The sequence below is a fragment of the Cololabis saira genome, chromosome 1 (assembly GCF_033807715.1).
Source record: "Cololabis saira isolate AMF1-May2022 chromosome 1, fColSai1.1, whole genome shotgun sequence".
Lineage (NCBI taxonomy): Eukaryota > Metazoa > Chordata > Actinopteri > Beloniformes > Belonidae > Cololabis > Cololabis saira.
The window spans coordinates 43,436,992-43,453,238 of NC_084587.1; the positions used below are offsets into that span (position 1 = coordinate 43,436,992).

Consider the following 16,247-nt stretch of genomic DNA (forward strand, 5'->3'; position numbering starts at 1 on the left):
CTGCACCTGAGGAGGAGGAGGAGGAGGAGGAAGAGGAGGAGGAGGAGGAGGAGGAGGACTTTTCCTGCCCAGCCCTCTACACTCTTAGAAATAAGGGTTCCTCTACAAGGGCTGAGGTTCTACCTACAACCATTTGTTTCTTTTCAAGGGTTCTTCTTGGTAGCACTAATGGTTCCAGTAAGAACCATTTTGATCCAGATAACCCTTTTTTGGAGAAAGAGTTCTTGAGTTGACAGCATGGGTATAGGATCCTGTGCTCCCAGGGACAAACTTCCTGATAACACTTAACAATAATGGTTTAAAATACAACTCCTTGTAATTATGATACAAATATTTTTTTTCAGCAAGTTTTCCTTTAGATTATGTTGATCAAACTGTAACATAACCCCCCAGTTTGGGATTTAAACACCTGCCACCCAGTCCGAGATCTCTGACAGGACTGACTGAGCTATCCAGCTACCTGTGTTGGGTCATCACGTCCATTGTACTCTGTTATATTACACCTTCTGATCCCAAATATTGACAGTCCTATAACTGAAGTGTTCTGTCACCAATTTATTTTCACAGCCAATAATAAGAAAGCAACATCTTCATCAGCAATCTGCGAGAAACAAAAGATTCTTAAATATGGATTGTTTGGGTTTGAGGGGTCTAGATTGGATATGTTAAAGGAGCATGAGGCAGGATTGAGGCAGGATTTATGAAAAAAAACGCGTATACGTTTTAAGTTTTCTAGTAATAATGTCAGATGAAGCGTTCCAAACCAAAATGAAGAATGAGCCCTCTAGTGTATCTCTCCTTTGCCTTGAACAGGCTGTGTGCTGCAAAATGTGCTGCAATTCTGGGCCCGAATTTCCCACTCTGTCCTGCGGATGTGACGTCACATGACGCTGCATGCGCGTTCTCCCCGTTCTCCCATGCCGGCTTCGCTGTTGGCTGCAGTACCCCCAACAGCCATCGTGGTGAAGGGTGGCGCTAGAGAGTCTCATTTCTTAAAAGGAGCCTCATGCTCCTTTGAGTTCACCAAAAGTTGGAGAAAAAGTCTGATGAAATTAACAGATTTAAAAATCAGTCAATGTTCTCTGTGTCTGTATTTAGTCAGACACCAATTGTGCAAGTTCTCCCACTTAAAAAGATGAGAGAGGTCCGTAATTTTCATCATAGCTACACTTCAACTATGAGAGACAAAATGGGGGGAAATAATCCAGGAAATCACATTGTAGGATTTTTACTGAATCAATTGGTAAATTCCGCGGTAAGATACGTATTTGGTCACCTATGTTGAAGAATTTATCAAAAACCAGTTCAGAAGTCCGCTCGTGGTATAGAGAGGTTTTAATCAGTTGAGCCGGTGGTCGACATGACCAGCACAGATCGAGTCTGTATTTGGTGTGTCGACACAAATTGGTTTGTTCAAAGGGTTTTTATACAAAAGTTACAGGAATAAACCAGCCCAGTGAGAGAGGTGGGACCCTTTAGCTTTGGGACCACCCCTGAGGGATCAGGAAGTCCGTATATGTTCTTTGTCTCTGTGGGGGCTGGAAGTCTCGGCAGGGATGCAAGACGCCGGACCTTGCGTGACAATGTCCCGGCAGGGGTCCCCAGGAACTGGAACCCGCATGTCTATGTCATAAGGGGGGGCACAGGCCAAAAGCAATCCGCAAGGCACCGCTGTGTCCCTGCAGGGGCCATCCACTGCTGGAATGCTCCGCAAGGCGCAGCCATGTCCCTGCAGGGGGGCCAAACGGCCAAAACGCTTCATCAATTCACAATTTTTTTTTTTTTTTTTTTTTTTTTACAGTGGAGTACATCATTTTAGTAATAGTTTGAGTGATACATATGTTTGCAAGTAAACCTTAGACATGTGGTCGGAAACCAAATAACAACAAACCAACAAAGCAAATTCAAATATCAAGTAACCAACGTGTCCTAACTGTTCTTTAAACCAATTAAACAAACTACTTATGACAGGTGTATGTAACATTTTGGCAATATCTTTCAAGTGATGCGTTATTTCTTGGACTGTGGCATTGCGGGTATAAATGTACAACATTCAGTTTTAATGACAGCACAAGTTCCCCTTGAGAAGCTAGTAAGTAGTCCAATGTAGCACGATTCCGCAAGGCCATCATCCCTAGAGCAGCCATCTCCCGTGAGAGCATCGGCATGCCCCCTGTTGCGGTTTTTGGCTTGTTTTAGGCTTAACAAGCGGTTCTTCAGAAGGAGAGTATGTGGAGTCACATCTCGATGCTACACCATAATTGTCTCGCTTGTGGGGGTCTGCGGGGCCTGTGCTGCTCCTCTGCTCCTCTGCTCCTCCGCTCCTCCGCTCCTCCACCAGTCGTGGAGGTCCTGGGTGTTGGGGCTGCGGCTTTCCCTGCCCGCGTTGCTCCCCTCAATGGCTCCGACGGGGTACCACAGAAAGAAGAAGGAATCGGGCGGTCTCCGGTGCATGGTCGAGGAGCTGTGCTCCCGCAGTGGGACGCGTGGAACCAGGCCAGCGCCCCCACCCTTGAGTGTCGGTGGTGCAGGACGTGCTGAGCCCTGGACCACCGAGGCCCTCTCCGACACAAACCCAGTCTCCGGGTTGTGGCATGGTTTGCCACCACGAAGAGACTGGACAGCTTTTATTTTTTCTGTGGATTGACTGAACAGCAGAAGTTTAGAGTACAACAGAATGATATCATGGATTCATCCATGGCATGGAAGTCCATCTTCTTCATATATACAGAACTGAATTGCTTGGTATGGTCATAGGTCTACCCATAATCCTTTCATGAGGCGTGAGTTTTGTGCTTCCTAATGGGTGTTAACAGGTGTCAACATTGTCCATTTAAGTCCAGTTTAAAATTCTCTGCACATACAAAAACATTTTCATACATGAACATTTTCATACAAGAATAATTTCATATCCCTCACATAATGTCTATCTGCAGAGCTTCAAAAAAAGTCACGGTGGGGGGAAGTGTTGATAATGTTCGCAATATTTTTATAGGATGCAAATCTTGGAGCTTATCAGTCTTTCAACACTATCTGACACATTCCCCCTTTTGCTCATCTGTGATTGCCAACTGTGATCAGCTATTCACGTGTACAAGGATGTGGGTGCAACAACGCGGCCGTCGTTGCTGACCCATAATTGTTTACATTTTTACAACCATGGGAATGCTACAATCCGTTTTTTTCTTCACCTCAGTAGTCTTCTTGTAGGAGGGCTACATCATTAGGAGAAACCAGGTCGTTAGCGGGTATAGAAGGGCAAAGTTTTACATAGACAGGTAAGCCAAATTTGGCAGTTTCTTTTGCTGCATGGTCAGCTGAAGCATTGCCTAGTGAAAACAGGGTTGGACTGGGTGTGGGCTTCACATTTAACAAAGCAATAGATGAAGGTAGTTGACAGGCTTGTAACAGTTCACCAATCAATTAACCACATTTATCTCCGAGGATGAGATAAATACTCGGTTCGCCCACAATATATAAAATCTATAAAATACAATATACACAACCAAAAGCATATCTGGAATCTGTATAGATTGTAACAGTTTTACCTTTTGATCAGTATATATAGTTTCATCTACTTGGGTGGAGCTGGAGGAGGAGGGCGCTTTCAACAATTAAGAAATATCACAAATTGTATAACCTGCGTATGGTATTCCATTTTTATAAGCAGAGCCGTCAGTGAGGAAAACAGGAAAGGTCAGGACGAGTGTTAAAGACAGAGGTGTCAAAAGTATTCACATTCATTACTCAGGTAGAAGTATAGATATTAGAGTTCAAAAATACTCCTGTAGAAGTTGAAGTATCAACTCAAATTTTTTTTTTTTTTTTTTTTTTTTTTTTTTCTCAAGTAAAAGTATAAAGTACTGGTTTCAAAAGTACTTAAAGTATAAAAGTAAAAGTAATATAAGCGGGGAAAAACCATTAAGGCTAAAAGCCATTGAAAATGAATGCCTCTTAGTATAATGCAAATATATTAAAGAACCATATATGTGCATTATTGAGCATTAACATGTGTTTCAGAGAGCAGACACGTACAAACCAAATATGTTTATACTTCTCATCCAACCACAACCAAATTCACTCTATCCGGGTGGCACAATTTAACTGGATAGTTTTTAAAGGCCGAAATGAAATAGAGTAAGGCTGTTTTTAAAACGTAAGGAGTAAAAAGTAAAGATAATTGCGTGAAAATGTAAGGAGTAAAAGTAAAAACCGTCTGAAAAATAATTACTCCAGTGAAGCATACACAACCAAAAGTTCTACTTAAGTAAGGTAATGAGGTATTTGTACTTCGTTACTTGACACCTCTAGTTAGAGATTAGTTATACATGCTTTCAGAAAAGGCTTATAGACACTATAGTTGGCTCACAGTCAGATTTCCATGCGCTTACATGATGAAGTTACCATAGGCAGGATAAGATTAGGCTCACCAGCAGTTCTCATTTTCTTTGTTTGAGACGTGTGACGTGGGGCCTTTGTTGAATTAGTGTAAATGAATTAATTGGCGGTTCCTCTGCGCCTCCTCTTTGCGCTCAACCTGTTGTAGGAAACACTTTTGAAAAAGACATTAGTATTTTCATACATTTCAGATTCTTTTTTTTGCGTTATCCAGCCCTACTCTTTGTTGAGGGCAATTAGCAAATATATATTTTGCATGTACCCTGGAGGGAATCCATCAATCTGATCTCGTGACAGACCACAATTCTCTTTTGCTGTCAACATTATTTTAGCATAAAGTTCTCTGGGATTGTCATCTACTTCCCTTTGAACTGTTAAGGCAATGAATATTATAAAAGGTCTGAGCTTGCTCGGTGTGATTTTGGCAACAGCTGTGGGATTAAAGGGAATTCTACAAGCATCAAGTACTTTGCGCATCAAGTACTTTGCCTTTCAAATCATGTGACAAAGTTAGTTTAACAGCTGTTTCCTCTAGTCATTTTTGTGTATTTATTTAAAATCTCTTACTATTATTTGGCTCCAAATTTTGCAGGCAACAGATCTTGGATTTTTGTAAAATCCAGTCGTCATCAGAAGTGTCATCGTCATTTGATTCTTTAATCAGTTTCACCGGATAAAGGTTTTAATTTTATCATTTAACTGGTTCTCTAATTTCATTTTTGTCTGCGTTGTGTTTTTAAATCCTTCTAGCCATCAGCTTTTTATTTTGATCAGTAAGCGAAGCTATTTGGGATTCTGCATTACGGCGTCTACCTTCATCCCTCCAAAAATCTGAGGGAGTTTGAAGTGCTTTTTAGTTATTTTAACAATATTTAATACTAACTAAGTAACAAACAAAACTAACAAATAAAACTATCGGTACAGTGATTACCATACATGTATTTAAATAACTGAAAAACTTCCCAAAAACTTTCCAACTATCAGTCTACCTGAGCATATAAATCATTCCTGTTGATGCAGAGCGAGTCGATTCTTGCAGAAATGAAATATACCCCATTTGGGAGAGCGTGTCATCCCCACTTATAAAATAAAGAACAGTTCCTCTACATACAGTATGTCTATTTCTCACAAATATATCAGTGTTCCAACACTTACGGACCCCACGTCCTGCATATGCATAAGAATAGTCCCCCTGGACTATCTTTTTATTGGTACCAGACCAACCATGGCGCTCTTGGCCATTTCTCTCTTTAATGTTACCTGAGATATTAAACCTTTTTTTAGAAGAGCGAGTCAGATTCTTAAGGCAGGAGAAGCAGAACATTCTCACAACACAATCAAATTCAAGTGTTATGAAATTGCCAGCGTTCCTAAAAACATCTCTACAATAACGTTCCCAATAACACAAAATAATAAAATAACCCTCACAACCACACAGCGGACTTACCTAAATTTCAGGATAACGTCAACTTTCTCTGGCACTCCAGTTCACAGACTTTCGACAACAGCCCAGAAACAATAATTTGGGATTTTGAAAAAATGGACCCCTTACCTCTGATTTAATTTAGATAGAAGTCGCTGGTTGTGTCGTTGGTCTGGAAAAAGGAGTTCCCATCGAAAGTCTATTGTTATCCGGCTCACAGCACCAAATTGTTGAAGAATTTATCAAAAACCAGTTCAGAAGTCCGCTCGTGGTATAGAGAGGTTTTAATCAGTTGAGCCGGTGGTCGACATGACCAGCACAGATCGAGTCTGTATTTGGTGTGTCGACACAAATTGGTTTGTTCAAAGGGTTTTTATACAAAAGTTACAGGAATAAACCAGCCCAGTGAGAGAGGTGGGACCCTTTAGCTTTGGGACCACCCCTGAGGGATCAGGAAGTCCGTATATGTTCTTTGTCTCTGTGGGGGCTGGAAGTCTCGGCAGGGATGCAAGACGCCGGACCTTGCGTGACAATGTCCCGGCAGGGGTCCCCAGGAACTGGAACCCGCATGTCTATGTCATAAGGGGGGGCACAGGCCAAAAGCAATCCGCAAGGCGCCGCTGTGTCCCTGCAGGGGCCATCCACTGCTGGAATGCTCCGCAAGGTGCAGCCATGTCCCTGCAGGGGGGCCAAACGGCCAAAACGCTTCATCACCTACAAACAAGCAAGATTTCTGGCTTTCACAGACCTGTAACTTCTTCTTTAAAGCAGCACAACGTAACTTTCAGCTTTTGTTGAGTTTGGCGGCTCCTTTGGACAAAAGCGGTAGTGCTTTACCAGCAGTGTGGCAGGGTTCCTACCATGCACCTCAAAGTTACATAGTGCCAGTGAAGGTGATACAGACCCCTCAGACCATGACAGAGGTGTCATTAAACCTGTTGGAAGTTGATGTACCATCACAATGACTCTGGAAATATGATATTAAGGTGGAAAAGTTACATAGTGCTGCTTTAAGAGGCTCCTCTGTCCTCCACTCGTTACCTGTATTAATGGCACCTGTTTTAACCGGTTATCAGTATGAAAGACACCCAGGGCTTGTTATCTAATAACGAGGCTCCATTTGAAAACATAGTAATGAGTTCAATTCAATTCAATTGTATTTATATAGCGTCTAATACAACAGATGTTGTCTCTAGACGCTTTCCAGAGATCCAGAACATGAACATAAACATAAACATAAACATAAACCCCCGAGCAATTATTATATAAACAATGGCAGGTAAAAACTCCCATAGTGGGAGAAAAGCCTTCAAAAAGTTCAAGGGGTAAGAGTTCACACGTTTTTTTACTTCTTCCTGGTACTTTTCGAACATGTCAAGACTGCTGCTACCAAGAAAAAGTGTATCTCTTGTCTTCATGTTTAAGTCTCAAACATAACATAGCAGTGAAAACCAACGCCATGTCTTCTGATGACATCCCCCAAGTGGCAACTTGTATAGATTAAAAAGTGATGGGCCTAAAATTGATCCTTGGGGAACCCCATAATTTACTTTATGGAATTTTGAGGAGCATGTATCCATACCAAAACCAGTAAAACCACTAAAACTGTGCCAGAGACACCCACCAGACTTAAATGTGAGATCCAGTAGCACCTGGATTGAAAGCTTCTGTGAGTCCATGTTGCATCTGAGATAATTAACAACCATTAAAAAGGGCTGTCTCGGTGATGTGATTTGTCCTAAAAGCATGTTTCTCAAAAATATCGTGTTTATTTAAAAACAAATTTAATCGGATAAAAACCACGTTTTCTAAGATATTTCAAGGATGCTGTAATCTACGTTGGTCTTCTTCAGAAGAGGCATCACTCCTGCCGTTTTACAGGCAGCGGGGAAGACACCCGTCTGAAGAGAGAAATTTACTATGTTTAAAAGCTCACACTCAAATGAAACCATGAAATAATTTTAAAAGTGATGTGGGAATTGGATCTAAAAGGCAGGTTGTTGGGTTTAGTTGGGAGAAAACCAGGATTAACCTCTCCAGTGTTTCCTCAGGTAAACAACACAACACTTCAGATCTGTTAAAATCAACATACGAAGTGGTCTGCAAAGTCCTCACAGGCAGCATCTGATGCTGGGATGGAGGACTTGTTTAAATTTGTTTATAAAAAGGAATTTAGGATTATTTTTGTTTCGTGTGATGAGGTTTGAAAAATAGAAGTAAAACAGACCAGTTTTACTGTGTTGTTGTAAATGTTTAGTTGTTCCTTAAAAATATTTTAGTGGATGGTTAATTTAAGGATGGTTTTCCTCCATTTTCTTTCTGCAGTTCTTTTTCATTATTTGATTCTCTCATTTCTCCAATGTGATCCAGCTTTAATTTTTAGAGTTTTAGTTTTAGAGGAGCTGCACCACCAATGGCTGACCTCAGTTTGCTGTTGAAATAATCAACATTAAAACCACACAATGCAGGTAAAAACTATGCAGGGGTGTGATATAAACTGTCACTAAGATTTGCAGCCACTTCAGAAGTTGTATACCGTTTCCTCGTAGTTCTCACTGGGGCTTCCTCATAGACATATATACGTATATATATCTATGTCTATGGGCTTCCCGCTGGATAAAATAAGGGGTATTGCCAGATATAGTCCAGGTGGCGCTCCCTGCTGGGGGGGTACAGGTAAGCATGAAAAAACAGATAAAAAGAACATGTCGGTTTGTTTTTATTGTGTTTTATTATTCAGATTAAAAACAGTATTATTGGCTGTAAAAATTCATCTCAAAATATAAAAGTAGCAGTTTTCAAAAGGTTCAACGCGTTGCCCGGTTTTCTGACCCGAAGTGTGGGGAGCAGTTATCTTTCTCTTATCCATCAGAAAAACGACACTAAAGAAACATGCATTCAGCGGCGAACTCGAGCGGTCCTGCCGCCTCGCTTTTCAGCTCCAAAAAGATGTGGAGTTCTTTCTCGTCTTCGTCTACGGTTGGGTGGCACCAATGCTGCATTTGGAATATTGTTAGTGCTCCGGGTTTTTTCTCCTAAGCTTTTTGATACAAAAAGACCCCCAATGACAATAGCTGCTTCTCAAGCACGCCCAGTCTGGACTTGTATACTTGGTCATTCATACTTGGCAAGTTCCAATCAGTAGAGGACGGGAGGACACTATTTAAATCTCTCTGAAGTTTTAACATAAGTGTACTTTCATACTTAGCTGCATCCCAGCTCCACTAGCAGGCGGATGCATATATAAAAGCATAAAACAACCACTCACCGATATACACCTCAGAACAGACCCTGAACTCCTCCGCCAGCACGTTTTTATACTTCAGTCGTGTTTTAACGTCAGTTGGAGGCGAAAAGAAAAAAAACACTAAAAATGTTTGAGGAAACAATTCTCAAGCCAGAACCATATTTCTGGGATGAAAACATCTAAAAATGACATCCCGTTACAGCGTTATTTGTTTAATCTCCGATAAAACGGGCAGTGCAAGAACCCATCTGGGGATTGTGACGCAGACTTGGACCTGGAACAGAACCTCTGCTGACATTTGAGACGAGTTGAAAAATTACCTTCACGACTACCAGACTCGCAGAAACGCTGCATCAGCAGCTCAGGAACTCAGCAGGGTTAACGGTCCGAGCTGTAAGGCCGACCACAACCAGGACATGTGAAAGGATGACGATGGATATGTAATTCACCTATCTCCTTCTGAATCAATAAGGTACTAATCCATGCATCTGTGGGAAGACTGTGGAAGCACTAAACCTGCTTGTGGGTTCATGTTTCAGAGCTGCATCTCCTCGTTGTTGTCTTTGTGTTTTGTTACATTTGTTCATCACATCAATTCTTGTGTGACGAACCGAACGTAACAAGACGATTTAGAGCATCATTAGATTTGAGAGTCCACTCTGCTCTGCTACGCCTACGACTGCTCAATTTGGCTGTATACGCAGTCAGATTTTCAAAATAAAGCGCAGTAAGTGGGGTCCGACTCAGTCGTCGAGGGTTTTGGAAGAGATGTGAACGTGCGAGGAGGGGTTCGTTGTTAGAGGCTGAAAACAGCATTTTATTTGACACTACTCATTATTTTTATATGCGGCCTAAACCAGCAGAAGGGAAATGCAGACGTGATCTCATGAACCCAGCTGAGCTGGCAGTATTCGCAAAGGTGGATCACAGAAGAGGACACACATCTGAAATAACCTCTACGTTGGCCCCACACAGCTTTTGCTTCGGAGTGCTCTGCAGGCCTGACGTGCAAAAATGGATAAATATTGTCAAATAAAATTAAAATGTGTCTGCAGAGAAATACCAGCTCCATCTTTGCCTGATTGGAGACCGTAGATGTGACATTTACTTCGGGAACAGACTATTTCATGGCTGAACTATGGTCCAGCAGGAATGTGATTTGTGATTCACGTTCTGAATCAGGAACAATGTCCAACTTCTCAAAGACTAAATGGATCATTCAATATTGAACTTGACAGCTAGAAGCTGCAATGAAACCAGAGTCCACGACAGAGAGAGAAAGATGTTCCCTGCTTCACTCTTCTGTCCTCGTCAATCGCTCCATTTGTCGGAGCCGTCTCTCCAGGATCTTCACCTGCTCCTCCAGCCGAGCCGTTTTACCCTCCGAGTCCGAGCTGCCGGCGGACCCGACTCCCAAAAGAACGCAGACGCACGCCAGGACGGCCAGCCGGATGGCGATGGTCTCCGGACCCACCCGGTGGTCGCTCAGGATGAGACCGAAACAGGCGAACGCCGCTCCAATCTTCAGCAGCCACAGGGCCCGCCGCAGGGTGGAGGCAACCAATCGGAGGGCAAGAGAGATCAGCCAGTAGCAGATGAGAGCCACGAGGACCCACTGACCCACAAAGATCAGCCCCTCGGGGGTCACTTTTCTGACAGGGAAGCCCACTGAAAAACAAGAAGGACCAAAGATGTTTACAGATGGGTACAGAAATAACACAAATCATCATCATTCATCCATCCTTCCATTACACCTTCTTTTCCCTATTCAGGGTGACTTGCTCATTGATGGCTGAGAAAGAGCATGTGACATCAGAGCGGAAACGAAACTATAGCAGTCAACATTTGAGGTGGTTGACTCATGTGTGGGGGAGGCGGGGGAGCGACAGGCTGTGTGGAGCAGGAGCAACAATCTGCTGCTTCACGCCTCCAAAACCAACGACGTCACTGTTAACTTCAGGAGGAAACCAGAGGTGTTTCCACCACTGCCCATCGGCGGGGACTGTGTGGAGAGGGTGGTGGACTTGTGTGTCCTGTGAGTCCACATTTATCTCCAATTTGATTCCTATATCTTAAAGTCTGCATTAGGCTTATAATTAGGTTTGACATAATGACTGGTAAATCCATGTTGCTGAAACCTCATGTGAAGGTTCTGACCGTGTCGCCTGCGTGCTGTGGTTGTGTGTCAGAGGGGCTGATCTGTGGGATTTTTTTTTTTAGCAGCTATGTTTTAACGGGGATGTTTAGGCCACAAAGGCTCATTAGAGTTGAAAATGTGATGAATTTAATTAATTTCCTTTGATTTTTTTTTTTTTTTTTTTTTTTTCAGCACAGACGTCTTTATTTGGAAGTTCAATGACAATGACAGGAAACAATGGGAAGGAGAGGGGGACTGACATGCAGCAAAGGGTCCCCGGCCGGGATTCGAAACGGGGTCCACTGCGTATGTGGCATGCGCTCTAACCACTCGACCACCTGCGCGCCTAATTTCCTTTGATTTAATGACATCACTTTTCAGAAGCAAATAAATATTGTGTCAAGAAACTATGAACCATTTGCATTTTGAGTGGTAAATGGTGGAAGGAGACTCACCCTGGACTCCAGCAGTGTTCAGGAAGTTTACAATATACTGCAGCAGAACGTTCAGACCGGCAGCCAAACTTCCTGCAACGACACCCAGGACCTGAGAGAAGGCCTTTGGGGGAGGGAGGGGGGTGGAGGATCAAACACAAGACACATTATTACAACGGTGGTGGGCGCCTGCTTCACATCTGCCTCTGTATTCATTACCTTCATTTGTTTATCTTTTACACTGGGGGAGGAGGCAATCCCAGAGGTACACCTGGGCCGGTCAATAGTCAATTCAATTCAATTTACTTTATTTGTTGAACAGGGACCGTGCATATTAATAAACACAAGTGTAAATATGCATGGTTGTAGCCAGAGGCTAGTTTCCACCATTCGTCCCTGCGGCAAATTAATGCCAATTAATGTCCACCACAGACCCAGATTTGGGTAAACTTTGCTATATTTTGCACTTTTGGCTCAGTTAAGGCATAGAAAAGTCTCTTGCTGGCCAGATGACGCTCAAAGACCATAAGTTGGACCTGACACGGTTCATGGCTGGTGTTGTACGGGTCAGATGGGCGAGCTTCCACTCTTCCTGCTCTCAGTGAAGTTCGGACGCTTTTCTTCCTACATGCTACTACCTACTGCTCTCTGTCTTGTCAGTCTATCTGGAGCCTCTCTCTGCTTATCCTCTGAAGATTTCTAAATCATGGATCTGGTCAGCTGGTGTCTCAGCTCATCGGTGGGATGGAAAAGACCTTGGAGAAGTTCTATCACGCCTTGGCAGACAGTGACCACAAATCCGGGTGTTTGGAGTCGCGATGGAGATGAACCAGAGACTTCAAGGCAGACGGAAATTACTAGAGTCGACATGGACCAAATACCTTGACACAATCTCACTGGGTGTTATGAAAATAGGACGCTCTGCTGCCACCAGCCCCTCCCCTTCCCCTCATGACACCTATGGACCTACATCAGAACTATAGACAAGTTTTACGCGCCAAGACCTGGGCGCTGCCATTACCCTACACATTTCCACCGGAAGTGGTTTGCGCAGCGTCTACCGGTGTAAACACAGCGGCGTGGATGCTAACCTAAAGCAAAGGCTCGCTGCTCGTGAGCTTTTAATGTCTTTGCCATGGGAACACGGTTCTACTACTTTGACTGGAGATGGCGTTACTCTCCCCCACCCGAATTCAGTGCAGAACTGGGAGGAGAACATGACGACATGGCCCAGCAGAACGTACAGCAAGATTTGCTCCTACTTCGTGCAATCCATGGCAATAGAGGGAAAAGCAATGGACAATCTAAAAGCTCCCTCACTCACTCATCTTCTTCCGCTTATCCGGTCCCGGGTCGCGGGTGCAGCAGCCTCAGCAGAGATGCCCAGACTTCCTTCACACCAGAGATTTCCTCCAGCTCTTCCGGGGGGAGTCCGAGGCGTTCCCAGGCCAGCCGAGGGACAAAGTCTCTCCAGCGTGTCCTGGGTCTTCCCCGGGGTCTCCTCCCGGAGGGACATGCCTGGAACACCTCCCTAGGGAGGCGTCCAGGAGGCATCCAGTACAGATGCCCAAGCCACAATCTAAAAGCCTCTGGGGCATATCAATACCTGCACAGCAACAAAGTCGGTTGTGTCATGTCATATAAACATGATCGCTTTATTTATTTGAAAGCAAATGTAGAGCCTAACCAGTGTTTGAACAATGCGTGGCATAATGCATGGGTGCTGTAACTGAAGCTGGAGAAGTCAAAACTGCTGGATGTTCGTGTTGCTGGACCTGGAGATCGTGTTCCCATTCAGCTGCGATCCTATGGAAGGTAACAAGATTATTTGACCATTGTAGCCTAGGCCTATATGTCTTTATTTTTGGTATCCAAACTACATCATAGTCTACTTGGCTAGAGGGCAAAGTGTGTGTGTGCGATGATAATAATAATAATAATAATAATAATAATAATAATAATAACGCATTTTCTTCCAGGTCCTTGATTCCAAGTCGGTATCAGGCTTGCGAAAAAAAGTAAACAACGGAGCGCATGGACGTTGCCTCTTCGTAGCTGGTTTGTGGTCGCAGCACTCTCTATCTAACCACACGTTCAGGTGCTTTCTCCAGTTCTTACAACCAACCACCGCACACGTCGTTCCCGAACCACTTTTCTTCTTTGAAATATCCATGTAGTTGCTATATCCTCTTTGTCAGTACAATGTCGGCACTCGGCACAACGCCAGTCCTAGCTAGCAATACAGAACTAGTCCGCCAGAACGGAAGTGAATTGCATCGACGGGAGGACTTCAGGAAGTAGAGCGGAAACGGCTCAAAAACTTGTCTACACCGAGCCGGCTGATGACATCAGGGACAATGGCTGAGGAATAAATCTGGGCGTAGATCACAGACTTACCACTCACACACACATAATTATAAACATCCCTCGCCCAACATTCAACGCCTTCCCTGAATTCACCTGAAGTGCTACAAAAGAGTTCAAATCAAACAAGGACCAAAACTGTTTTTTGGAGCCAGGCTGTAAATATTCTTATTTCTGCGGTAAATTTTGATATTTTTAACTTGGAGGTTAAAGGAGATCGACTATTTTATGGAGCCAGCCCCCAGAGGCCACGATACGAATTGCAACTTTATACTATACTTTGATTTGAAATGTATTTATTCTTTATTTCATTCATTAAAAGAAAAACAAAAAACACTTCAATATAATTACAACAAATCTCTTTCCTTGAATGAAAGGGAACAGAAAGAAGACTACGCTTATTTTATCTGTCCCTTTTTCCTAAGAAATCAAATTTCAATTAATGTAATAACCAAAAAACAAACAAAAACAAATTACGCAATTTTAAACTACTACTTACTACTGCTACTGTCATTTAGCAGGCGCTTTTATCCAAAGAGACTTACATCAGAGAACACAAGCAGGAAATCACATAGGAACTATTTCATGTAATTCTCTTTAATCCTTTTGTTTAAATCATTTAAACATGTTTTGCAATAGTATCTAATTCAACGGTTTTCTAAATGTTCCTGTTTGATTTACATACACATGATATCACACATTTTACTTTTGTAACTCAGATATGGGAGAACGCGTGTGGCGGAGTCCGCGCATGCGCGGCTGTTGTCAAACTCATGCTTAACTTAGTAAACGTTTCCATCTGTGAACGTAAATAAACCTGGGCTTTCCACTTTTATTGTTGATTGGATCCTGCAGTACATGTCCGTGTGTCCTTTCACACCAGGCAGGGATGAAAAAGTAGATTAAGTCCAGGACTTCCCCGGCTCACCTTGTGCACCGACAGCACCGTCTGCTGCTCCGCCAGCCTGCCCAGCAGGGCGCGCCCCCCCTCGGCCAGCTCCGCCAGGGCCGCCCGGAGCTCCTGGAACACGTTGGAGCGGCTGTCGAGCGGCTTCTCCGCCGAGGCGGAGAGCAGCAGGACGCCGAAGAACCAGAACCCGCACACCAGCTGCAAACACGCCATAGCGAGATCTACGTGGAAGCAGAACTACCACACGGCTCCGAGAAAGTTTCTCCAACAGGATGTGGAAAAAACGGAGTATGAATGGAAACAATCGTGCGCCACCTCCTGGTGGTCATGTGACCGCGCAGCTCAGAAAAGGACAACTTTTTTCAAATAAGACATGTAGTAAATACTGAAAATGGTTCTCTTCAAGAACCTACATCATCAAAAATTGATGTTATATTAAACAATAAGGAGCAGAACAATGAAAAAATTATTTCTAAGATCCACAACATTTTTGTTGATTGAATAATTTAAGATGTAGGTGGGAACGAGGTCTTCATATTGATATACAGAAAGAGGATTGGTCTTACATTTGTAGGAAAGTTCATAAATGTTCTTACAATCTAAGGCATAAACTAGCTCTATTTAAGATGATGCACAGTATTTATTATGCACCAGAAAAATTGCATAAAATGAACAGTGAAATGTCATTTCTCTGCTGGGGTTGTAAAAAACAAAAAGGAAAATTTTTTTCATATGTTTTGGTCATATGAGGCACTTTCCTTATTTTGGAATTCTGTTACCAAGTTGATATCTTACATGTATTTGTCTCTCTGTCACCTCGTTTATGTCTTTTGGGGAACTAGTATGTCAGACGAGTGGAACAAATATCAATGCAGATATATAGATCTTGCTATGTTGGCAGCCAGGAAATGTATAACTTTAAATTGGAAAGAATCTAAACCCCCAGTATAGGGCTTGGTCGTCTTGACGTCATCACTTGGCGGAGCCGCCCTGCTGGATGCTACCTGAGCTGCTCTTCGGACCACTGAGCACTGTGTACAGACGTGCTCCCTCTTCGTTTTGGCTTAGGGCTACCGGTACTTGTAATCGTTACTTTCCGTTATTCTGTAAACCATGGTTACCCCGTTGCTGTGTTGTAGCTGCAGCAGCTCCACACATAACAGACGTGGGGAAAAGATCGCTAATGGTTTAACTTTTCACCGCTTTTCTGCTCGGAGGCAGAACCACGGAGACCAAGTATCTGAGATAACAGAGTAAAAGAGTGAAAGAGTCGTCGGCTCGCTTGGATCGCGGCTGTAAGACGACCAAACATAACCTTCCACAGTTTACCACAA

At 43.3% G+C, this 16,247-nt stretch overlaps 1 protein-coding gene across 1 annotated transcript; it reads right to left on the minus strand.

Annotated features, from left to right (window-relative positions):
- Nucleotides 1-9,699: 9,699 nt before the first annotated feature.
- Nucleotides 9,700-15,177, minus strand: tmem109 (transmembrane protein 109). Its single transcript, XM_061724436.1, has 3 exons — nucleotides 14,932-15,177; nucleotides 11,661-11,763; nucleotides 9,700-10,736 (listed from the first exon to the last, which is right to left on the minus strand). The coding sequence occupies exons 1-3, from the start codon at nucleotides 15,124-15,126 to the stop codon at nucleotides 10,363-10,365; spliced, it is 672 nt and encodes a 223-aa protein (XP_061580420.1). The 5' UTR covers nucleotides 15,127-15,177; the 3' UTR covers nucleotides 9,700-10,362.
- Nucleotides 15,178-16,247: the final 1,070 nt, after the last annotated feature.